The following is a 25,545-nucleotide window of genomic DNA, read 5'->3' as shown; positions in this document are numbered from 1 at the left end:
GTTATTGAGTAATATTATGTAGTTATTGAAAAAATATATTTATTTTGATGCAATGTGGTGTATTAACCATAATACCGAAGGGATTAAATTTTATTCACGATAGACAAAATATTAGAGAAAAAGGACTAAATTTGATGTCAAGACACAATTATATCACTATAGACGATAAATGGAAAATTGCGAAATGTTCGTCATGGTTTTTTAGAGGTTCTTTACATCGAGATCTGACGATGAGATGAATTTACTTAAAAAAGGCGCGATATAATATAGATGTTGATGTCATTTTAATTGAACTGCTTCGATTGATCGTTAGAGTCATACAACAGATATATGACATTGTGATCGTTTTAACTCGGTTTTCTAATATATTTAACACGGAATCTGTTGCCATATTGTGGCGCGTTTATCAAAGTTACTATGTCAGTTTTGTCTATTTATTAATTAATACTATAAATTTAATTCTAAACTAATATAAAAATTTAAGGTAATAACATTGAAGTCTTTAATTTTAGGGGTCCAGCTTAGGTTAAATCCTACAAAAAAACAACAAAATATTCGTCCAAAAAAAATTTTTCTTTTCACCTAAATTAAAAAACAAAATATATGTTCTGAAAATATTTACAATATACACTATTACTACAGGAAAATATCATATATATACCCTACAAAATCACTGACCAAAATTCATGACATTTCACTATATAAATAAGTGTTTTTAGTCACTTGATACGGCTTTGTGAATGATCCGGACCGTCTTCTTTAAGATATCTAGGCTTAAAATGTACCTTAAACATGCCCCCTCAGACCTAATGAAAGACATTTCTAAAAAATATTAATTAAATATTATTATCCATACGTTGTATACGTAGCTAATAAATTTAATTAATATTTTTCACACTGTACTTTTTGCTAACAACATTTAATTAATATGTTTGAGAAATGTCTTTCATTAGGTCTGAGGGGGCATGTTTAAGGTACATTTTAAGCCTAGATATCTTAAAGAAGACGGTCCGGATCATTCACAAAGCCGTATCAAGTGACTAAAAACACTTATTTATATAGTGAAATGTCATGAATTTTGGTCAGTGATTTTGTAGGGTATATATATGATATTTTCCTGTAGTAATAGTGTATATTGTAAATATTTTCAGAACATATATTTTGTTTTTTAATTTAGGTGAAAAGAAAAATTTTTTTTGGACGAATATTTTGTTGTTTTTTTGTAGGATTTAACCTAAGCTGGACCCCTTAAGTTGAATATAATAATAAAATAATTTTAAATTTATAAGTTTAAAAATATTAAATAAAAAAGCATATTAATGTATATTAAGTATAATAATATAAGCCATATTCAGTGGGGCGCGTGGTAGCATGGCAGCCGGCAGGGTAAATTGCGTACGTTATTATACTAATAATAATCCTCTATTATTTTAAAATGTGTCTGGTAATCCCCGGCTATAAGTTCACTTGATCCCCAAAACTACCCCTCCTAAGAGGTTAGGGTAAACCGGAAGTAGACCGGAAGTCGGCCGGAAGTCGACCGGAAGTACACCGGAAGTCGACCAGAGGTGAACCGAAAGTGAAACAGAAATAATGGTAAAAAATACAAAATGATCTGGAAGTGACCAAAAATAACCGGAAATGAACCAGAAATATACCAAAAATGAACAGAAAGTGACCAGAATTATGTATATTTGCCGAAGTACTCCTAAGGGGTAAATAGGAAATTAATCAATTAATAATAATTACAATTTTGGAAAGTTTGAAAAGTATTATTTATAAACTGTAAATAATGTTGAGGCCTTTTTCATATATAAATATATACATATATGCATATTTTAGACAATTAAATTTTCATAATAAGTATGGACTATATGAAAAAAAAATCAATTATCTGTTGATCTATTATCTGTGTATTTTATATTATCTTATCTATTGATCTATTATTAATAAGGTATTATAAAAAACAATACTGTTTTAATCAAATTTCTGATTTAATGAAGTTTTTTTTTGCCATTTTGATTTGATGAATATACAATGTCATTATTATTCACATCCATCGATATGATTCTTTCAAAATGATGAATACAATTATTGTTGTAGTTGTTTTATTAGCTATACTTATTATTTTATTATCCATATTATTTTTTGATTGATTTTTAGCACTTACTTTTTCTTTGTGTTGGCTTCCAAAAGAATTAATTAATAATTGTTGTATATAATACTTCAATTTTCTTAATATTAATTTTATCAAAATTTAATTCAAATTTACCAAATTTTATTGCGTGACGAAGGTCTCTTATAATTGAAATTTCAGCAATCGCTTTAAAATAAATTGGAAAAAATGATAAAGTGAATCATACATTCTAATTAAATTTTACTAATATTAAAGTGAACATTGCATGGGCAAATATTAAATACAATAGCGACTGCAAATGATATAGCAAAAACATCGCAATCATAATAATTAGTCTGATACAGTACTTGTTAAAAAAATATGCGAAAATTATCTTTATTTGGAAACAGCATATCAATAAAAATTGTATGATCATCATTAATACATTTTTTGTTAATACTATCAAAAATTCGTATTACATTGTGTTTGTACCACAAACCAATCCAGTGTCTGTTTATACTTGAACCAGAAAAAATAGGTTGAATTTTATAGAATCTCTGAAAATGAACTGCAGATTGCATATTAAAAATTAAGTAACATTTTAAAATGTTGTTAAATTCAACTTTTAGAATTAGAATAATTTTCAATTCCTTTTAAAATAAGAACATCGATAGTATAATAAATATATCATAAATTGTCGTTCAACAGCAAACAATCTATTCTTCATTTTCATTTGGGATTTCCGCACTAATTAATTGGTTTAAATGATTTGCAGCATACAATTTTTTAAATCTTTTTTTCAAACAAATGTCGACAGTGACGAATTGAAGTCGGAGACTATAAAATTTTGATACATAACAAAATCACGTCAATGTTCTCGCCAATGATAAATAACTATATGGGGAATTCTACGGGAAGAATGCCAGTTTCTGGTTGGAGAAACCGAAAAAAACAAATGTTGGGGCACACTCCCGCAACTTTTTTTTTCTTATTGTACATGTTTAGAACCATGCAAAACCACATTTCAACATCGAAAAAGTGCCTTGTGCGAAAAAATCATGAAAGATACAAATTTCTTGACTTTAAAAAATCCAGCAATTTCCATGATTTTTCAGCATTTTCAATTGTGCGTAACTTTTGACCAAATCAAACATTTTTAACGCATTTTTAAATTCAAGCTCTTTTTCCGTACTCTCTTCCTACCGTAATACATTTTCTATTTGTGTCCTTATGCATTAGGTGCATGCCCTTGAACGATGGCTATTTTTCGACGAATTTGAAGGGCCTAGAAAACAGTGTCACAAGGCACTTTTTCGGTGTTGGAATGTGGTTTTGCATGGTTCTAAACACGTACAATAAGAAAAAAAAAGTTGCGGGAGTGTGCCCCAACATTTGTTTTTTTCGGTTTCTCCAACCAGAAAATGGCATTCTTCCCGTAGAATTCCCCATATGCATAGATAACTTTTTTGATAATATACAAATTTCACGTTGCTTACTACACTGAAAAAAAAACACAGTCGTTTCTGCTGTAAAGTCTGGTAGTTTTAACCGTTCTGCCACCGTAACGACTGTTCAGTAAGAACAACGGTGTGCCACTGGTAGTTTTGGGGAGTCGCGACTTGTAAAATTGGTCGCTTACGCGGGACACCAGCAAAAACGACCGAACAGTTAAAATGGTTGTTTTTTTTTTCAGTGTAGATAATAATGAGACATTATATTTTTCTATTCGTTTACTAATATTTTAGCGCCTTTATTTTAATGATAATCAGTGATTGAGAATAATCAATTTAACTTGGCGGCAAAAACTTAAAAAAATTAAAATGTGCATTGAAACGATTTCTAAAATAAAAATGTTGAATTTAAATATTAGGAAATATAAAGAATATAAATATATACAAGAGTTTAGAGTATTTTTGTTTTCAATTTAGAATTGAAAATTTATTCTATTGACTGTCATAGTTTTTTTATTAAGGAGGGTCCGGAGATATAGCAAAGTAATGAGAATCTCTCCAAATGAGTATATTTCTTTTCCTTTATGCATTACACACAACCTGTGAAAATTTCAGATCGATTCATCGATCCGTTACCGAGATATTAACAAAAACATTAACATTGGAAACGCTCTACTCTTATGGGATGACAGCAAAATTTGAAATTCAGATCGTTTTTTTATATGCTTAAAATAATGGGTCAGTGAAAAAAAACATACTTTGAGCAAGAGAATGGCATGCTGAATCGATTAGTACCTTTAAAAATTTAGTTTATCAGCTATTTCAATGATAAAAAGACCAAAACGTAAATAGTGCCGGAAAAAATAGAGTGCCACGATGGCTATACTAAGCGCCTACTGCATGCGAGTGAAGCGACCTAACCTCGCGCTCGAGTGCACTCGATTCTCAACTTCAAATGTTTTATAACTTTTGATCTATTGCATGTAGAGTCTTGAAACTTTCCAGATACCTTTATCACTATATGTCGTTTAATGTAATGGACAATTATTTAACAATTTCGAAAATTTGTAACAGACTTTTGTTGATTGAACGGAAAATTTTCAACTACAGCAGACAATGTCCAGGTATCAAAATCACCTTCCGGCGAGACATGGTCTATGATACAACGCACTAAGTATACAACAAATGCACCGAAAAAAAATTTTCACTTCCTGTAGATGATGTCCAAGTGTCAGGATGATCCTGAGGTTAACCCATTATAGTTATGGTAAATGATATATGGTGATACCTGTAAAATTACACCAAGTTTAACCACCAAGAAACCTCGTTTATAATCATAAGTATACTATCAGCGTTAAAATTCCAGGAAGACCAAAATTCCAAGAAGTCCAGAAAAATTCCCTGCAAAATCCGGAAAGTGCGATATTTATCTTTACATTAAAATATTGCAATATTGGTGCACTAAAGAAAAAAAACCGCTGCCAATTTATTGGCACGTAGCTTCCTCCAACTAAATTCATAGGTCCAATAAATAAAATATTGTTTTAATATACAGTATATCTGCCTCCTAATGTACCTAATGTAGGAGGCGGTTTTTGATACATAATTTAATGTAAATATAAGTTTTGGATGGGCCATTGTCCAAAAGTTTGCAAACCCCTCTGTTTTTCTATTATAGAATACGATCACTGCTGTCAATTTTTTTCACAGAAATTTACGCATGTTTACATTTGTTCCTAACCAAACTAACCATCATAAACCAACAGGCTATTCATTAGATAGTTCGCTCGCGCAATTTTCGAGAAAACGATTTTTACATTTTAGCTCTTTACTTGAAAACTGCTTGACGAAGTCGTTTAAAATTTAAGCACCAGATAGCTTTTTTTATGGTGAATTAAGAAATAAAATTTTGAAGCATTTGACTACATTGTTTTAGAAATATAAAGAAACAAACAATTAAAAAAAAAAATTAAGACCTTGATATCTTATGAACCATAGGAGTTTGAAAGCTGTGCAATGAACTTAGCTAAAACACATAAAATATGTACATTTCCCAAAATCTCAAGTGCAATAAGGCCTTTTTATGTCCGTAATCGAGGCACAAAAAAAACTAATTTTTTTGTGTTTTTGATTTATTACTAAAAAAATAAGTAGTCAAATCACTCGAAATTATAATGGAATATAGTCTGACACGTTACTCATCGACATAATTTTTTTCGCAAAGTTATGATGTTTAGTTTCAGAAATATGAATTTAAAAAAAAATCACCTTTTTCATTTTATCTGCCGAACAAAGCGGTCGATCCCGAGGACCAAACGATGAAAAGTAGGTAATTTTATTCTCTTTCAAATGCATTATAGCTGAATTGTTTGTAACAATGGGATGATTGAAAAAAACGCAAAATAATGTTTTTCAAAAATCAAAAAATGGCCATAAAAAAAATAGTTGAGAAAATGAAAAATGACTGTTTTTTCCGAATTCAGAATCTAAAAATATATATGCATGTTTTATTGATATTGACGGAGTAGTTCCAGAAATATTATGGTATACACACACACACACACATTCATACGGGCATTCATACGGACATTTTCTAAATACACTTGATTTGAACTTCTAACACACCAAAAAGTATTTTCTAGAAGCTTTGACGAAATTCAAAATTTTACTATTACAAAGCTTCCTCTAGGAGGAAGTAAAATAAAACGGTAGCAATATTCTTAGTTGTTAGGACTCATGTGACAGTTAAAAAAATTTCAATTAAAACTGGAGGAATTTGAATAAATTGAATAGAAATGATGTTTTGGGCAGAAATTTAAGCAAATTAATATTGTGTAGATGTAATTATTAATAACAATTAAAATTTCATAAAATATTTCGGTACTACAGTTAATAAAATATATTATATATTGACATCTTTTAAGCTATAGCAATAAAATCTTTGAAAAAGATCAAACTCTTGTAGATATGTATCACGTTTCTCATGGTATAAACGATATTGTCAAATGACAATAACGGTGAATAAAAACGGCATTTGGAATTGTATCCTTACAATAAACGATACAGAGATTCGGATTACATATCACTGTATGTAATGCAAAATCGTAACTAAATATTTAAAGCTTTTAAAAGACGATTTGCTTTGTGCTCGAAATATGTTCTCTTGAGATGTTCTTTAAATAGCTTCAAGGTTCAGTTTTAAACATGGACAACCATATGTCTCCTCATCACCTATCGATAGACACGCAAACTATAATTGTACATTTTTACACATCTAAAACTAAAGTTAATTCTATGACAAATGTGGTGATTGGCGAGCGAAGCGAGCAGGGGGGTACCTGCTTTGGATTTTTTAAAAATTTATATTTTTATTTGTCTAGAACTTTTACTATAAAATTTTCACATAAAATGTATGGCTGTTAAATTTTAAAGAGAAAAATTTACTTATTCCGTAAAAAACTATTTTGTCTGTAAACTAAAATTAAAAACATTCTAATATTTAGATTTCGAAATGCAAAAATCATGCAGGATCAAGACAAAAAAAGTCAGTTAGGTTGTTTACTTATTAAAATTGCAATTCTGGTGCATCAAGAAACATCTATCGAGTTATACCCCAATGACATGTTCTAACTTAGCAGTAATTGCAAGAAACAGGTACAATAGGGTCACATGATTTAAAATCGCATCGGTTATATATCAAGTAATATTGAACTAGATGCATTTATCACGCATATATGCGAATTACCTGGTATGAAGTTTCCATTATTTGATGTAACTCAGTATCACTAGCTGAAATTCGATTGAATGTTGTATTTGAACAATACAATTGATTTCTATCTGTATTACTTGACATTCCTGACCATGAATTAATATGCTTTTCGTTATTCGTCACCCAAGTAATATTATCAGAATCTCCCGCCGGTCCATTCCCAGTCGAATAATTTTTCCACGTTCTCTCAGTACCTATTGGTCGAGGTATTTTTCTATCTTCAATCTGCATTTGCGAGACATCTTGAGAAAGAACTTGTCCCGTTGAAGAAGGCGAAATAGCTGGTGATATTGAGCCATTTTCAAGATTAATTAATTCCAAATTACCTGATTGAACTGATAGATTAGCAATGTGATCAGGAAAATTTGCTAACGAATCTTGATGAGTTGAATAATTTATTGGTGGTACAAATGGCCAACGGTTTTGAATACAAGTTGGAATATTAACGTTTGATTGTCTTTGAGCTGACGATTGATACTTATTAAAATTAAAATTACCTAAAATAGCAAGATTGTTAGATTGAATAACAGTAGTTGATGGCTGAGCTGGCGTTGTTGAAAATATATTTGGATGCATTGGTGTTACTGGACTGAACATTGTGGCTTGTGGTTTACTGTTTAAATGCATTGAACTAGAAAAATCTGGCGCACGTGGATTTAATCTAGAAATACTTATAGTTGTTGTAACGACTGATGAAGGTGCCACCGTTTGCGGATAGCTTTGTATATGTTGATGAATTGGTAAAATAGATTGGTTATTGGTCTGATTTTCATTGGGTATTATATTTAGCAAATTAGAGTTGAGATTTTGATTTTCATAACCAATATTACTTTCGTTGTAAATATTTGCCTCTAAATTATTGTGAGATATCGCTGAAATAGTACAAGTTTTAAGACCACCAGTTATGCCTTGAGAAGTATCTATGTTTCCATGAAAGACTGGTCTAATGAATGGTGGTATACTAGCCACATCCATTTCCATAGATTTTGGTGTTACGTGGGGTTTTGTTGATGATAAATTGACAGGAGACTTAATAGATGTATGAGTACCTGTATAATTTACTGAAGATTGTATATTTACTTGTTGAACTGGGCTGGATGCTGTTGAGTTAAGTGAACTTGTAGTAACTGTACTATTACCAGCATTGTTTGCACTAGATTTATTGGAAGTTGGAGAGCACATTGACGTTCCTCTATATCCTGGAGCTTTTGATGCATCTACTTCCATGGAGCTAGTATCAATGAATGTATTGGACGGTGCTGTGGAAGAACTAACAGAAATCCCTGTTCCAGCAATTGTTGCAAAATTGATACTTTTTTGAGTCTCTATTTCTTTACTACCCCACATTGATTGCTGAGTAACCTTACTAAATGTGTCATTGAATAACGAATACTCTAAAGGTACGTTGCTTGACAAAGTATGACATTTTTCTGACCTTACGCCAACTATAGGCGTCGAACTACGAAATTGTTGTAATGTTACTGCTTGAGAAACTGTTGGTAAAGAATTTGCCGAACTAATAGAACTAGACGAAGTCATGACCAAACATGGTTGATTATTGGTTGGATTTGAATTAATTGGTGATAATGAAACAGAATTGCTGGAAAATTTTAGTTTTCCAGAACATTGAGATGGTGCTGTTGAAGGAGAAACCACCAGTACTGAAGGACCAGGATTGGTTAAACTTTGCGTAATTAATTGTTGATGTGATACTTGATTGACTGATGACGTTGATGCTAGCGCTACGGATGTATTTGGAGTTATTGTTTGCTTTACAATATTTATAACGTTACTTGAATTTTGATTACATTGATTTACACTTTGCGAAGTATTACACGATTGAGGTGGAGTATATATTTCAGTAAGTTTTGCAGCAAAAGTTTGAGATGTATTTGTTGTTACAATTTTAGATGTACGACCAGCTGTCATAATTGCACTTGTATAAGACATTGTAGTTTTTGTATTTGACGGTAAAGTAACATGTGATGCCGTTTTTTTCTCTGTATTAGAATTTAGTCGTGAACTACCAACTCGTGGTACAGGTGTTCCTAAAGGTTTGATACTTGAATTAGAACGAACAGGTAATATTTGGCTCATGGTGGAAATGCTCGAAACATTAGTTGGCTTGCTTATTTGCGAGGAAGGTGCCGTTGTTATAAGTCCAAGCGGAAGCTTCGATGGTACAACTCTAAGTTTGCAGGCCTGTAACAGAACAATATCATGGTAAGACTTTTTTTTTATTTTTCAAGCAAATAAAACTAAATTTGATTAGTATATACGGATAGAAATAAGGAAATTGATGACAACTATGAGAGAAAAGTGTGTAAAAAACAAAAGCAAGTGTGGGTACAACCACGCAGCGCACAGTATCGCTTACTGTTTTTTTTTATATGCATAAAATTCGAGTTTGCAAATTCGAATGAAGTAACTAAATTTAATTTTGGAAACGTAAGTAGGAGGATTCTCATAAAAAAGTCTGCAACTAAACTCATAGCTGGAGCTGCAGTCTGGCGTGCATATTTCCTGCATACTTTCTGCATACTCTCTGTAGAATGTTGCTATAGAATCCCAGCAAAATTTCTGCAGCTACTCTTGCAGCGCTTGCATAAACTTTTCACACTTGCTAAATCAGATTTAACTTCAAAAAACTAATAGTGTAAAATACATTAGAATTTAAAAACCGCTGCCAAATCCCTGCCAGCTTCCTCCTCGTTTGCTTTGTATTATTGTCTTATATGCAGAGTACTTAAATTTTATATTGCGTTTGAATTGACATTAATTTAAATTTAATAAAATACATAGTCCGTGTAACTAAGAGTATTCTACAACGTAATCTTAACTTTTCTTTGGCATTGACAACTTTCAAAATTTTAATAGTAAAATTGTCAAGAAAAAATTTACTTGCAATTTTTAAATCAAGAAAAAAATTACTACTTCGCAGTCACTATCATACTTAATTTTACAGATTTTTAAAACAATTCTAAATGTTTTATCAGTGGTTTTGAGAACAGAGTTATCTGTTCGTGGACAACGTCGTATTTATTTATCAGTAGTATTTCCATTAGAAATAATTTTTTAAAATATTTTACAATTGATCACATCAGTTGCATCAACGAATTTCTGAAGATATAATTCTGTTCTTGTTAATAAGTGTACTTTGCCGCATCTTATTAAATTACATTCTTCAACTAGCAACGGTTACGTTGCTCGCTGACGTTCGTTCAGTTCCCTGGTGAAAATACTGACGTGATTTTATGATGTATTAAAATTATGTATTTCTTTATATAATTTCGATATGTGATTTGTGACGTCAGTTTGTTATGTACTGATTTCGAACATTTCATCACGTAATTTTATGACTTTTTAGAAAAATTGAAATACTTTAGCTTCATGAAGTTTTAGTTCAAATATATTTAGTTCAAAATTATTATACTCTTAAATACTTCAAATTTGTTAAAATGAGTGATCGTATGAGTGCTACCATGCGAATGGTAGTGCGGAAAATGGGGGCGTATGCCTCAGAAATTAATTATTTTTGATACTTTCAGTAAATTAAAAAATTTAAAAAAAAATAATATTCATCACTCATTAGCCCCTATTTTCCGCACTACCATTTGCATGGCAAGGCCTATATGATCACTCATTTTAACAAATTTGAAGTATTTAAGAGTATTTAGTAGTAAGAATCCAGAACTAAATATTTATGTAATCGTCATAAAACGTTCGAAATCAGTACATAACAAACTGTCGTCACAAATCACATATCAAAATTACATGAAGAAATACGTAATTTTAATACATCACAAAATCACATCAATATTTTTACCAGGGTTGTATTTCGATAGTAACTATATTTCCTTTATGATTTTGAATAAGTCTTTTTTAGTTAGGCATGTGCGTTTTTTTCTTGGCGATTTTTTTGCCTTTACGATAATTTCAAATTGGCGCTTTCCTACCAGGGTAAAGATCATAATAATAAAATCTTGTTTTTCACGAATTGGTAAAAAAAAAAAAACAGAAAAAAACGAGCCAATGTATACATTAGCTAAACGAGCCAATTCATTAAATAGAAGCTGAGATATAAGCAAAGCAGTTTTCAATTATGCAAAGTATACAGGGTGAGAAAACAAATTTTTAAGCTTAATATCTTTGAAACTAACTGGTGTCATAAACAACCGAAAGAAAGGGATGAAGGTACTACATAATGCTAACTAAATCCAAAATTTTAAATTGATTATTGCCTTTTTACTTCAATTATCGCGTCACTTGTAAAAAACGACCCATAGTATACAGGGTGAGAAAACAAAATTTAGAAGTTCAATATCTTTGAAACTAATTGGTTTCATAAACAGCCCAAAGAAAGGGATCAAGGTGCTATATAATGCTAATTAAATCCAAAATTTGAACTTGATTATTGCCTTTTCACTCCAGTTATCGCGTCACGTAGATAAACGACTTTTTTCAGTTTTTTATGTTTTTCTCAGGATCTGCCCCATGAAATGACTCTAAAGTAAAGTGGAGTATAGTCCTAATAAAGTTCAATAATCATGTTTTTTTTTTAGAAAGAATTCTTTGGCACGTAGCTTCCTCCAACAAAATGTATAGTTCCAATAGATACAATATTGTTCAAATATACCGTATATTTTTAAAATATTTACAATCTTAATTATTTTACTGATTTAAATCATAGAATTTTCATGGAAAAATTGAAACCTTACTATTTCAATTACCATAGGGTTCTCATAACCTTATAAAATCATGAATTTTTCAAAACTTTGCTTAGCGAGTTACAAGGTTTAACAAAAATAGTAATTTGCAGTTGTACTGGGTGAACAGGTAAGAGACAAAGAATTTGAATCCTAATATCTTTTAAACTAAATATTTTTATAAGCTGCAAAAAGAACCTAGCCAAGGTAATCAAAAGATCGACATTTTCCCAAAATTTCAACTTAATTAAAGCTTTTTACTCCCGTAATCATACGATGTAGAAAACCTATTTTTTTAGTTTTTGATTTTTAGCTTGTAAACTAGTCATCAAAATGGTTTAAAATTGACAGCAAATAAATATTATCGTTTCTCATTGTCATACATTTTTTTAAATGGTTTGACAATTTAGTTTTGTAAATATTAAATTTTTTTTTTAAATCGCCATTTTTATCGTCAAAAATTGAACGGAACGGTCAATCTGGAAAATCTTGCGGAAAAAGTAGGCAATTTTATGCTCTTTTAGATACACTGTTGTCACAATCCGCGCAACTAAGCATCTTAAGCTTATGTATATTATCAAATTATGCCTAATTTGATAATAATTAGTAACTAGTAGTAGATGCCTCGCTCGCTGACCCTCGCTCGGTTATATTTCGATGACAATCGTGTATCTATGTTAGGGTGATACGTTTGATATAAGGTTGAACAAATTTGTTGGCTTACCCTCTCTATTAATAGCTGGAGTTGCAAAGACTTCAATAATATTATTTATATATTTTTAAAATAATTTAGAGCCATTCGGAGAGCAACTAAAGTTTAGTCAAACTGTTTGACTAACTTCCTTAAGACAGAAGAAAAAAGCAACAAAGGTTTGAACAAGACAAAGCGCGTCGTAAAGTCATCAGCAGCGGACCCACCCTTTTATAAATATTTTTGGGACCTTTATGACAGCCAACGAAAAGTACAGTGGTTTCGTCTACTCTTCAGTAGAAAATCTCTCTCTCTCTCTCTCTCTCTCTCTCTCTCTCTCTTTCTCTCTCTCTCTCTCTCTCTCTCTCTCTCTCTCTCTCTCTCTCTGGTGAGTCGCTTTGACAGCTTTTCATTCTGCTCCTACTTTCGCACTGCTTTTCTGCCGCTTCTTGCCTTCGGGCCCTCTTTTTTTGTAGATTGTTGCTCTTTTTGCAACCTTTACGACGACATATAAATCGCTGAAGGTTGCAATTTATTTTCTACATCTTTTCTGCACAAACTTTCTGCACGGCTTCTAACCTCCAAATCTACTCGGCTCGGCTTGGCTTGGTTTCCCGCTCGCACGGCGTCTCTCTCCGCTCCTAATCAACATCGAGGGAGAACTTCTAAGGCGTCTGCACATTCTTTGAGGTCGGTACTTTCTCGCTCTTTACACCAACTTTACGCTTTACACTAACGCTCCATCTAGCCGTAAGAGTTATAACACCGACTCTACCACTCCGTCGATAACTTAACATCACACCACGAATTTCTGCTCTACCGACTGCCAGTAAGTTATCGACGAAAATGAGTGAGAACGGCGAAAAGAGCGGGGAAGTGCCTTTTCGGCTATGTGGCAGCTGTAAACAGCCTATTCAGCACAAGGAGCCGAAAAGGTGTGCTTTTTGCAAGCTCCATTACCATGTCAAATATCTGAACACCATCAACATCAAGACAGTCGTGGTAAATGATAGGCAGTTTATAGCCTGTCCTCCCTGTGCGGACGCCAAGGGTGCCAAAGCGGGACTCAGGTCAACATCAGCGGCGGGGGTGACTGCGACAACAGCGGCTAACAAGACCACCCCAAAACAACCGGGGACGAAGAAGACGAGATCGGCACCACCATCAGCCAATACTTCACGAAGTACATCACCAGCTCGCTCATCACCAACCATCGAAGCTGCATTGAAGGACATTCGTGAAGCTCTCGATGACATCCGCAATGCTCATGCGGAAGCCATCCAGACACAAAACATCGTGTCGGAGAGGATCTCGAGAATTGAGCAACGTCTTAGCCCGCTGGAGAAGCGTCTAAAGGCCCTCGATGAGCTGCCTGCACTCAAGACTCGCATACTTAATGCTGAGTCCACCATCACCGAGTTGCAGGCACAAGTCCAAGATCTCTCATCGAGGAGCCCAGCACTGCAGCAAGACAACAACAACAACAGCAATAACAGCAGCAGCGCTGCGGAAATTAGCAGCCTCTGCAGTGAGCTGGCTAAGGTCAAACGACGGCAGAAGCAGACCTCAAATAGTGTTGTTGTCATCACGGGCTTGCACTACACCCGTGAGACCTCGCTGCATCTTCTCGCGTTTGCAGTCATAAACGCACTTGACCCAACGGTCCTGCGGAGAGATGTTGCATCCGTCAGGGTCATGGGTAGGCTCGATGCACCCCGGAACACCGCCAGGAGTGATGGCAGACTGCCACCACTGGCCGTCACCCTCTCGTCGAGTGCACTAGCACGAGCAATCGTCGTTGCCAAAGCTCGTAAACGCAAGCTCCACACCACCGAGCTGGACGCAACCGTGATGGAGGAGGCCAAAGCTCTGAGCCCTGACCACCAAGGGCTCATAAACATCAATGAGCTACTCCTCACCGACGTCCACAAGCTGCGTTCACGGGCTAGGCTGGAAGCCAAGAGGAGGCAGGGCTGCCGAACGTTCGTCAGGGACGGGAGATTGTTCATGCGCTGCAACGATGACAACGAGCGTGCCACCGTCATCACCACCGACGCCGAGCTGGATGATTTTTTAGCTCGGATCCCGCTCGCCGTAAACATCACTCCACAATGAAGCTGCCACACATACATTTCATCCCATCACGTCCGCCATCAAGCTCATCCGCCGTGTCTTCATCGGGTTCTAAGGTATCTCTGTCTGAAGGTCTAAGGGTCTGTCATTTTAATGCGAACTCTCTCACGGGTCACATTGAGATGATCAGGCTCTTTTTATCCACTCGCTCTTTATTCCACGTAATAGCTGTTACTGAGACCTGGCTAAGCGAGAAGGTGACATCCAGCCCTTCGTTGGATGATTACCTGCTCTACAAACGAGACAGAAACAGAAACGGTGGAGGTGTGGCCCTCTATATAAATCTCTGATGGTTAGTGTTATTTCATCATCCGACGGTGAATGGTCCGGCAAGCCAGGCAAGCCTGAATACCTCTTTTGTGAGATATCAGCCAAGGGAGTTTCTCCCATCTTCGTGGGGGTTGTGTATCGTCCACCTCATGCTCCTTTTTTCCAAGGCTCTAACTTTATTAACGAACTAACAACTCACATGCACAACTACTCCACGAAGGTTATAATGGGGGACTTTAACTCTGACCAACTATCCTCATCTGAAGATGCCAATTTCATCAGGGCCTTCATTGATGAGAACTCTCTTTCGTCCGTTCCCTATGGTGCCACGCACCATAAACAGGGTTCTGACACCTGGCTTGATCTGTGCCTAATCGACGAGCAGGATCGCTTGCAGTCATACTGGAAGACAGACGCACCTTTCAGCAACGGACACGACCTTATCACGGCCACTCTCGACGTACAGATTCCACGCTACGTACCAAATACATACTCATACAGAAACTTTCAAGGAATCAGCGCTGAGAAGCTAAGAGACTTTCTTAGCGAATGTGACTGGTCATCTCTCACCACTTCATCACTTGACGAATGCATATCTTTACTTAATGCTAACCTCACTAACGCCATCAACTACCTCGCTCCATTGCGGACTGTGACACCAGGACGACAACGTCACCCGTGGTACACTGCGGCTCTTCGTGGCCTTGTATCCGAGAGCAATAGACTTTACAGGCGTTTCAGGGACTCCAGGCTCGAATCAGATTGACGCGTTTACAGATTAGCTAGAGACTATGCTCACAAACAAGTCGAGGAGGCCAGGCTGAATTATTACTATTCACGCCTGTCCACCTTGACCGATATTGCTGAGATCTGGAAAGAGCTGGAGAAACTTGGAATTTCTGCCACCAAGGCCCCCTTACCATCTAGATTTACCACAGATGAACTCAACACGCATTTCAGCGCGATCTCAAATGATTCACTGGCTCCTGCTGTTGAGGATTATCTTGTTACCCTGGAAAGTCTTGACCTCCCGGAACATTTCGAATTCAAACCTATAACGGAATCGGACGTGTTGGCTGCGGTGTCGCACTTTGACACTCAGACCAGGGGGAGCGACGGCATCCCACGGGTTGTCATCTCAAAAGCATTGCCGGTTCTTGCTCCCTCACTAAGTTATATTTTCAACCTGTCCCTTAGCGAACCCTGCTTCCCATCTGCCTGGAAATTGTCACTTGTGCGCGCACTCAACAAAATCAGTTCACCAACAGCCCTGACTGATTACCGTCCGATTTCACTTCTCTGCTTTCTTTCCAAGGCTCTGGAGTGGCTAGTGCACAGGCAAGTCTCAGAATACCTTGAATCAAGGCTCTTACTAGATAACCTTCAAACAGGCTTCCGCACTGGTCACAGTACTCAGTTTGGCCTAATTAATCTAACTGATGATGCCAGAGCTGGGATAAACAAAAAGAAAGTAACACTACTCCTTCTCTTTGACTTTAGCAAGGCGTATGACACTGTGTGTCACGTCAGGCTCCTGAGAAAGCTATCCACCTTTGGCTTCTGAAAGCAAGTCATCCACTGGTTTGCCTCCTACCTCTCTGGTAGAGAACAGGCCGTCGTTGGTGACAATAACGAACGTTCTTCTCCTCGGCGTCTCAACATCGGCGTCCCGCAGGGGTCCGTTCTGGGTCCCCTGCTGTTTGCACTGTACATCAATGACATCGGTTTCTGCCTTGATACCGATGTTTCCCATCTCATCTACGCGGAAGACTTGCATACCATGACTTCCGCGTGACACTTCGGCCTGTTAGGGGGGAGGTGATACCTCTGGATATTCCGACATTCGCGACGGAGGCGCTGAGGAACTCGTTTCATATCAGCGCCTCATACCTATGGAACAACCTACCATCTCACATTCGTAACACTACATCTGTCTCAGGTTTCAAGAGACTAGCTAAAGAGCACTTTCTCGAGCTTGAAAATACAAACACTTGAATCTCTTGTACACATTCACGCAAACGCACACACTCTCGCTTAACCTATCTTCACATTATCATACTATCACAATACACATTTTTGCTGTACTACTACTCCTGCTGTATACAATTTATCGTACAACATATTGTACGCCAAATAAATCTAATAAATCTCTTTCTCTCTCTCTCGCTCTCTCTCTCTCTCTCTCTCTCTCTCTCTCTCTCTCTCTCTCTCTCTCTCTTCGTAAGTATGAGCTGACGTGCTTTCGATCGCTCCGGCTTCTACTTGGATTATTTCTGCCTTTATATGCCTTCGGGCGTTTTTCTTACAGATCCTTGCACGCTCTTTTTTGCAAGCCTCCGCTCGTGCTAATTACTATTGGCCTGGGTTCGGTGCTTGCAGAGAAAACTCTACTTAAACTTTTCCGACGACAAGGCAGCAGAGAGCGAGACCGCTGCCATCTTGGCTTCACCTGGCTTCTTCTTGACATTTTCTGGAGCTTCTAACGTCAATCCTGTCGTGATCACCTGGTGTTATTTCATCGCAGCGTCACCCGAGAATCCAGCCTATGCCCAGATTCAAGATTCTTTGCTGAGAAGTGCCTCCAAACTGACTCTACGCAAAACCCACACTGTCTCCGCATCAGCCCACGCGCGTGTAAATTTTGCATTTGTTGCTAGCTAATTATCCATCAGGCATTGGTTATTGCCATACATCGCGTGTTAATCAATTTGCGATTCGACTACGTGAGTGGCTTGTGTTCAGTGATTAGTGTGTGAGTAGTATCCGACGTTTTAAAGTGCTTTTGGAGGTTACGTAGCCCGACCACGTGTTGATCGATTTTTACATTCGACCGTTTTTTAGTCACCGTGTTACGTACAGCGCTCCTTAGCTCCGCAAATCTCTAAAATAATTTTGTACTCCTGCACAATCACCTATAATAGTTACTTTCGCAAAATTTTCGACGCCTGACAGCACGTACATCTACACTACTGTGTATACGGATGTAAAAGGGTACTGCAAGTACCGACGTCTGACTGTACGCTGACCATGTCCACTGATTTTTCTTTAGTTCTTCAAGTATATAGTGCAGTATAGTAGGACACACATTTGAAATGATCACTCTTTGTTGTTTGGATACTAGAGGACGTACTGTAACACATGCTTCACCAATGGGAATGTGTTTGTACTTAGCTGTGATTTGAAGTATTTTGCTGGAGAGGAAGAGACGTATTCTGTTGTTGGAAATTTTAGAGGCGTTGAGTATATTCGCGCCAAGTCTAGTAAATTAAATAATGAGTTAATAAATAATTAATATAAAATATAATAGTAAAAAAAATTAAATTTTTGAAAATTTATTCTTTCTAAAAGTTACTTGCAGCTTGATGATAAATATACATTTTTAATTGTTTTTAGGTTAGGTTTGTAGTATTAGTAGAAATATCATGTTACTCACATAGATTTATGAGTGACATGAATCACTCTTGAAGAACGTTACTTTTCACTCTATTCCGACTGGCTCTGTCTTTTGTTCCCTAAAGAGTGATATTTGACATTACTAGAGTGATTTTTCACTCTTGTACATTTAGAAAGTAGCAGCGCTTTTGATTTTTTAAACTAACACTACAGCATAACGTCCTTGTTGCTGTTCTACACTTTCTTCTAACATCGCTGTTAAATTTAACTGTGCAAGGCATTTTGAGGTTTGATCATAATAAAACTTTTTTTTTCGTATAAATTGTACAAATCCAGGATTTGGATGCTTTTTCTTTCATTACCATCTACCTCTTTTCAAAGCTTCAAGCAATTATATACACCGATATAAAAATGGCATTTGAACGAAATTCCCAACATGCGCTCCCTGCAGCTACTAATTTTTGTTCAAATGCCATTTGTCAATGCGTTAATATTTTTATTTGAAATGTTGCAAGTACTAGATGGTTCAGAAACAAAGGGCGACTATGTCGTGGTTTTGCATTATTCATTGTATTTATTTAGCTTTGTTTGAATATTTACGTATTGTTAATGATGTATTATATTCAACATTTTTGAAGCTGCAGTTCCCTGTGGCACTATGTTTATCGTAAATATGTCCGAGGACTCGTAAACCTCAATTATTTGATAAATATACATATTTTTATTAAGTTTCTTTCTGGTATATATGTGCAAAATCTTTTAATCCTTCATTTTACTAAAAAAATTTTTTAATTTATTCTTATTTAAAACATTTTTAAAGCAAAATATAATTAAAAAAAATCTGAGTTAACGTAGCTCATCGATTCTTTCATAAATATACAGATTTTAATTATGTTTCTTTGCAGTATATATGTGCAAAAGTTTATAATCCTTTATTCTACTGTAAAAAATTTTCCTTTTATTCTTTTTGATCGACATTTTTTAAGCAAAATGTCAATCAAAAAAAAAGTCTGTCGTTTTTTTACATATAAATTGTTTTTAGATAGTTAAAAGAAGTAGAGGGTTCTTCTCTCTCCTTATAAGATTTTGCATAATTTAGAGAGAGAGAGAGAGAGAGAGAGAGAGAGAGAGAGAGAGAGAGAGAGAGAGGGAGGGAGGGAGGGAGAGAGAGAGAGAGAAATGATTCTAGTCATTCATAGATTTAGGAAAGTTAACACAAATCTATACTTTATTATTTCAAGAAGAAGCAACATATTTTAAGAAAGGATTTATATAAAGGAGTAATGTATTATTTAAGTAAACAAAATGACAATAAAAATTGATAAACTGGTTAAATGGTTGTTTTGCCATTAACATTTTTAGGAAGTCTACGATCATTAAAGCAAAATTTCATTGATTCAATAACAATTGTATGAAGCTTGGTAAATCAGATTTGTTTATTACGATGACATGTAATCGTAAATGGAAAGAAACCGTCGAAAATTTATATTTACATGAAGATGCTATTGATAGATCGAATATTGTAGCTAGAGTTTTTCGTCATAAAATACAAGAATGTTTAGTATTATTAACAGTTAAAAAATGTATTTTTGGAAAATGAAATGCATATACGTACTTTAATGAGATCCAAAAAAGAGGTTTACCACATATGCACATGTTGCTATTTTTAAGTTCTGAAAATAAAATCAATAATGAAGAACAAGTAGATAAATTTATTAGTGCAGAAATACCCGATGAAAATAAACAACCAAGGTTATGTTCTATAGTACGACAATTTATGTGGTGATTACAATATGAATTTACCATCTATAAATGATGATAAGAAAAAATGTTCGAAAAATTTTCCAAAACTATTTAATGACTAAATGAATTTTAGCACAACTGGATATCCAACACATCGAAGGAAAAATGATGGAAAACAAATAGCTTTCAAAGGAAAAACGAAAAATAAATTAGATGCAGATAATAGATCAATTATTCATTATAATCGATTTTTGCTACTAAAATTCAACTGTCACATTAATGTAGAAGTATTCTCAACCGTTCAATGTGTGAAATATTTATTTAAATATTGTTATAAAGGCCATGATTGTGCATTTATAAAAATGAGTAATGTTGATGTTAATTCTAGTTCTGATAATAACGTTCAAAAAGAAAATGATATCTAAGATTATGTTGAAATTAAACAATATATTAACACGATACGTCAACCCACCAGTCATTTTATAGATTATTGGAATATCCAATGCATGAATTATACCACGTTATATACAGATTAGCAGTTCATCTCAGTAATAAACAGTATGTATTTTTTAAAAAAGGATATAAAGATCAGTCGATTAACAAAAATTTTAATACAACATTAACTGCATGCTTTATTCTTATTCAGATTGATCCAAATGCAAGACAATATCTATACACAGATTATATTAATACATAATTGTATAGAAGACGAAAGAATGGACTGCAAGAAAAAGATTTTACAAACCAGTTTTTGCAAAGATGTATTCCGTTAATCCAAAAGATCGAAAAAGATTTTATTTAAGATATTACTATTATAACATGTTAAAGGAGATAAGTTTTTTAAAGATATAAGAACAATTGATCATATTACATTTTCGTCTTTCATGGAAGCAGCAGTTGCTAGAGGATTAATAAAAACTGATGAGAAATGATTAAATGTTTACATGAAAGTACAGAATTCCAATTTCCAAATGCTTTATGTAATCTTTTTGCTTACATTTGTAAATTTTGTTGTAACCCACTCGCAGGCTCTCTCGCACAAGCTCCTGGCTACCCACAACCCGCCTGACAACGCCGCAGCGCGCCTGCCTCGTCACTAGTACCGCGCGCGGCCGCTAGGCGGCTACGCTACTAGCGCGAACTTCCCAAAACGGAGTAGCGCTTTCGAGAGCATATAGGCGGGACGGATCCAAGCCATGGCATCCCCCACCCGGCATCAGACTGCGTCTGAGTGGGAGCACGGTGCACAACCCACTTGACGCAATAACTTGACTATGACGCAATAAATCTGATTTTTATTTGAGACATAATTACCTTGCGTGATCTTTTTTCACCCCCCCCCCCCTCCCTCTTCACGACGAGCACTTCTTGGCGCCTTTAAGCAGGGCTTCTGAGCGCTCTCGTCACTCACCGAGCAATCAACAGGGAAGAGCTGCTAAAGAACGTCGGCCAGCCGACGTCATTACCGAGACGACTTCTCTCCAGGAGGCAACCGCCAGGACAACCCAACATCATTCTCCGGAGCAACGGACACGCCATCACCACCTCCAGCTGACTCTCCAGATCCACCATCATCGTCTATCAGGAGAGCGACGAATCGCTCTCTCCTTGCTCTGCACCGAGCGCTTCCCGCTCTACACCGGGCGCTCTTCACTCAACACCGAATGTTCTCCGTTTCACACGGGAAACCTTCTGTTCTGCTTACGAAGCACTCTCTTCGAAGATCCTTCAGAGTCTTCTTCCCCCCCCCCCCCCCCTTCGTCATAACTGGGTGGTGTAGCCTTCACCGGATTTGGCGGCCCTCCCTCGTCCAGATTTGCTCCAAGAGTCGACTTAGAGAGGTCCGAGTAGTGTCCGCTCTCTAGGCAACGAGGAAGCCACAGCGAGGAGCATCAGCAGGCCTCTCTTGCCTGCCTGCCTGCTTCACCTATCCGCTCTGCTTATCTAAAAGTAGGCCTATCTCATCTGCTTCACTCCACAGGGAGCAAGCACACGCCATCGAGCTGGTATGTGCCGCGACGGACACGCGCACCATCTCTTTGCCCGATAACACAGCTCCCTTGACAGCGGCGTACACTAACCCCGAGCACAATCTAGCGTGCATGACCCCCTTTCCCTGCCTTGAGCAGGAAGAATTAAGCGGGTCTCGGTTCGGTGCTCTGCTGATCCCACTTCGGCTCCCAGCACCAACCCCACCTTTCAACAGGCCCGCTTATATCAATTTCATAATCCACTTAATGATAACGATATATCTATGACTCCAAAATGCGCTTATAATGCAGTTGATAGGTTTTTTCGTGATATTTGCAAAAATGATGAACTTTTTGGAGAAAAATAGTAATAGTGACAGATGGTTTTAGAAAAACTTTACCTGTTATCAAATATAGTAATAGAACAAAAAGCGTTAAAAATTGTGTTAAAAATAGTTGATTATGGGTTAAATTTCAACATATGACTCTAAAAGATAATTTAAGAGTAAATAAAAATGACATTGCCTTCAAACAATGGCTATTAAATGTTGGTGATGGAATATATTCAAGTAAATTTGAAAATAATCATAAAGTAGTAGAAATACCAGAAAAAATTGTATGTATCACCAATATTACTAATGAAATATATGGAAATAATTTCAATAAAAAAAAATAATAATGAAAAAGTTATATATTAGCACGAAAAAAATGCAGTCTGTAATTTTATTATCATTAATCTTTTTATAATTTATGGCATCATTAATGGATTTTTTTGTCTATGATTTCCCATAATTTCTTTGGATTTTGGGATTTTTCTCAACTAAGCTTTTATCGTATCTGAATTTGGCATCTTTAATAACCTTGTCCAAAGTTTTAGTATATGTTTTGTATTCATCTTAAGTTCTTCTTTGTTAATATCCATATGCCATAATTTATATAAAAATTCTTCGGTTTCGCATGATTTTATGATAGCATTAGTGATTCAACTTTTTCTACCTATATTTGTTTACATTTACTAGGTTTCGTTTTGGATAACTCAATACATTGTTTAATTTCAGCTACCAAGTTATCTGTAGCTAGATTGGGATTCTGCATCGACATAATTTTATTCCATTTTCTGTGATCTGCAATGTTTACTAATTTTTTATAATTTAAATATACTGTTATTTTCAACTTTCATTTTATTAAGTACAATAAATATAGGGTAATGGTCAGATATTGATAATTTGAGTTTGTAAGTTACTGTATTAAGGTTATTAGTTTTTATAAAAATATTGTCAATGAGGATCCTTTAGACAATACTACAGGCGGCCTTGTGATACCAACAAAGTCCGGTATATATCCCTCTTCAAAGAAATTGCACAGAAATTCTTGACTTACATGATCGCATGCAAGAAGATCAATATTGAAAACTCCTAAATGATTTTTAATATTCTTCTTTTTTATCAAATATTTATTTAAATCTAAAATAAACTCACTCTTTGGTATACAATGTCATCTATACATAGCAAAGATTTCAATATTATTACTGTCATTTAATTTAATTCGCGTATTTATAATCTTAATCCTACCCTGTTGTAGTAGGACTTATATTCATAGTTATTGTCGACCAATTCGTATATTATGATTTACTTGCTCAAACGTTTCAGTATAAATAACAAAGGTTGATTTGACTACAAGGCTTTCAAATAATATCTTAATTTTATCAAAATTTACATTTAGACTTCTTACATTTATCTGCATAACTAAATCATTTTTTTTTACTAATTGCCTATTGCCTTGTTTATGTCGTCACTACCACTGTATGTTTTTACTTTTTGCACTGAATCCTTTTGTATTAAGTTAAGATAATCAAAAGTATCCATAATCTTAATAGTTTATAGATTTGCGGCTTCTTAATCTTGTTTCAATCTGTTGAGCTGGTAGTAGTTGCTGTTGTTGAAGTTTGAGTGGCTGTGGTTGTCGTTTCTTTCCTGGCTCTGAACGTTTTTTTTTTGTGTTTTCTTTGTGGTTTTTGCGTTTGAGTTGTATTATTCTTGGATTAACTTTGAGTTTCTTCTATAGATCCCTGTTCATGGTAAACTAGGAGTACAGCCGGTAAAGTAGGTTTCACCGGATAGTCTGTAGACTCAATGTACCTGATTATTTATTTATTTATTTTTTTTTTTAATGCTGCATTGCTTTGAATTACTAGAAATATGTTTGATGTCTAGAGTTGTCTTGAATTTACAATTTTATTATTCACAGTTTTAACATTTCATTAGTATTATTTGTACAGGTACTGGTATTGTGATTTTCTACGCATTTAACCCATTAACATCCAAAACAGAGAAATCGTAACTCTGTTTTCAACCGTAAATCTATCACATATTCCACGGATATATTCAAAGCAAACATACTTTTTCTGAAGTATTTTTTTCTCTACTTTCCATTTCTGGTATCAGAATTGCGTATTTTTCACTCAAAAATCCAATATGGCGACGTTTAAAAGAAAAAATGCAAAATTTGGATACTTTTTTTTTTAAATCCAATTTCTTGTTGTGTTAACGTTGAGGACGGAACTTTATTTTTCAACTATGAGTGCATAAATGAGTTGTACTTTAAATTCAGTTTGGTCCCGAATCCAGAAATTCAATATGGCGGCTAGAAAATGGTGCCTGAAGCGCAAAATTTTGCCCAAACTTTCACGAATTTTTTTCACGAATATAATGCATTCGACGAAAAAATCAATAAGAATAAAAAGTGCTTAGAATCAATCAAGGAATATGTCTAAATTTTTTCACTGAGTTTTGAGCAACTTTTTTATTTTTGCCAATTGGCAATTTATGACAAATTGGAAAATTTCATCGAATCGTCTCGAAAAAATTCAGATATACTTCTTGGTCAATTCTAAGTACTTTTTATTCTCTAACTTTTTCTTATATAACGCTTTGTTTTTGAGTAAAAAATCAAAAACCTTAAAAATCTTAAGATTTTTTGAAATTCAAAAAAAAATCAAAAACTTTAAAATGTTTTGTTCCATATGCACTTTTTGGTCAATTATGAGCAAATTTACTTCAAATTTGTGCCCGAGTATCTGTCACATTCCAGATGATATGATTTTCGCATTGAAAAATTCTCATTTCTTAGCCGTTGATGTACAACGTTTCTCGACACTTTTTGGCAAAATTCGGCAAATTGAATATAGTAATTAAATTCAGACTTTTTCGATTGAGAATTCAATATAGTTTATGAAACAATTCCAAAAGTTGCATAACTCAAATTTTTTAAGGTTTTTGATTTTTTACTCAAAAACAAAGCGTT

At 35.0% G+C, this 25,545-nt stretch overlaps 1 protein-coding gene across 7 annotated transcripts in view; it reads right to left on the bottom strand.

Moving 5' to 3' along the window:
- LOC100119221 (multiple ankyrin repeats single KH domain) overlaps positions 1-25,545 on the bottom strand; it is a 490,846-nt gene that overhangs the window by 32,466 nt on the left and 432,835 nt on the right. For all 7 annotated transcript variants that reach the window (XM_031930209.2, XM_031930213.2, XM_031930215.2 and 4 more), the window contains one exon: positions 7,313-9,538. In XM_031930209.2, coding sequence (XP_031786069.1) covers positions 7,313-9,538 — 2,226 coding nt within the window. The remainder of the gene's footprint in view (positions 1-7,312; positions 9,539-25,545) is intronic.

The sequence above is a fragment of the Nasonia vitripennis genome (assembly GCF_009193385.2).
Source record: "Nasonia vitripennis strain AsymCx chromosome 4 unlocalized genomic scaffold, Nvit_psr_1.1 chr4_random0010, whole genome shotgun sequence".
Classification (NCBI taxonomy): Eukaryota; Metazoa; Arthropoda; class Insecta; order Hymenoptera; family Pteromalidae; genus Nasonia; species Nasonia vitripennis.
This window is presented reverse-complemented; position numbering and strand designations above follow the sequence as displayed.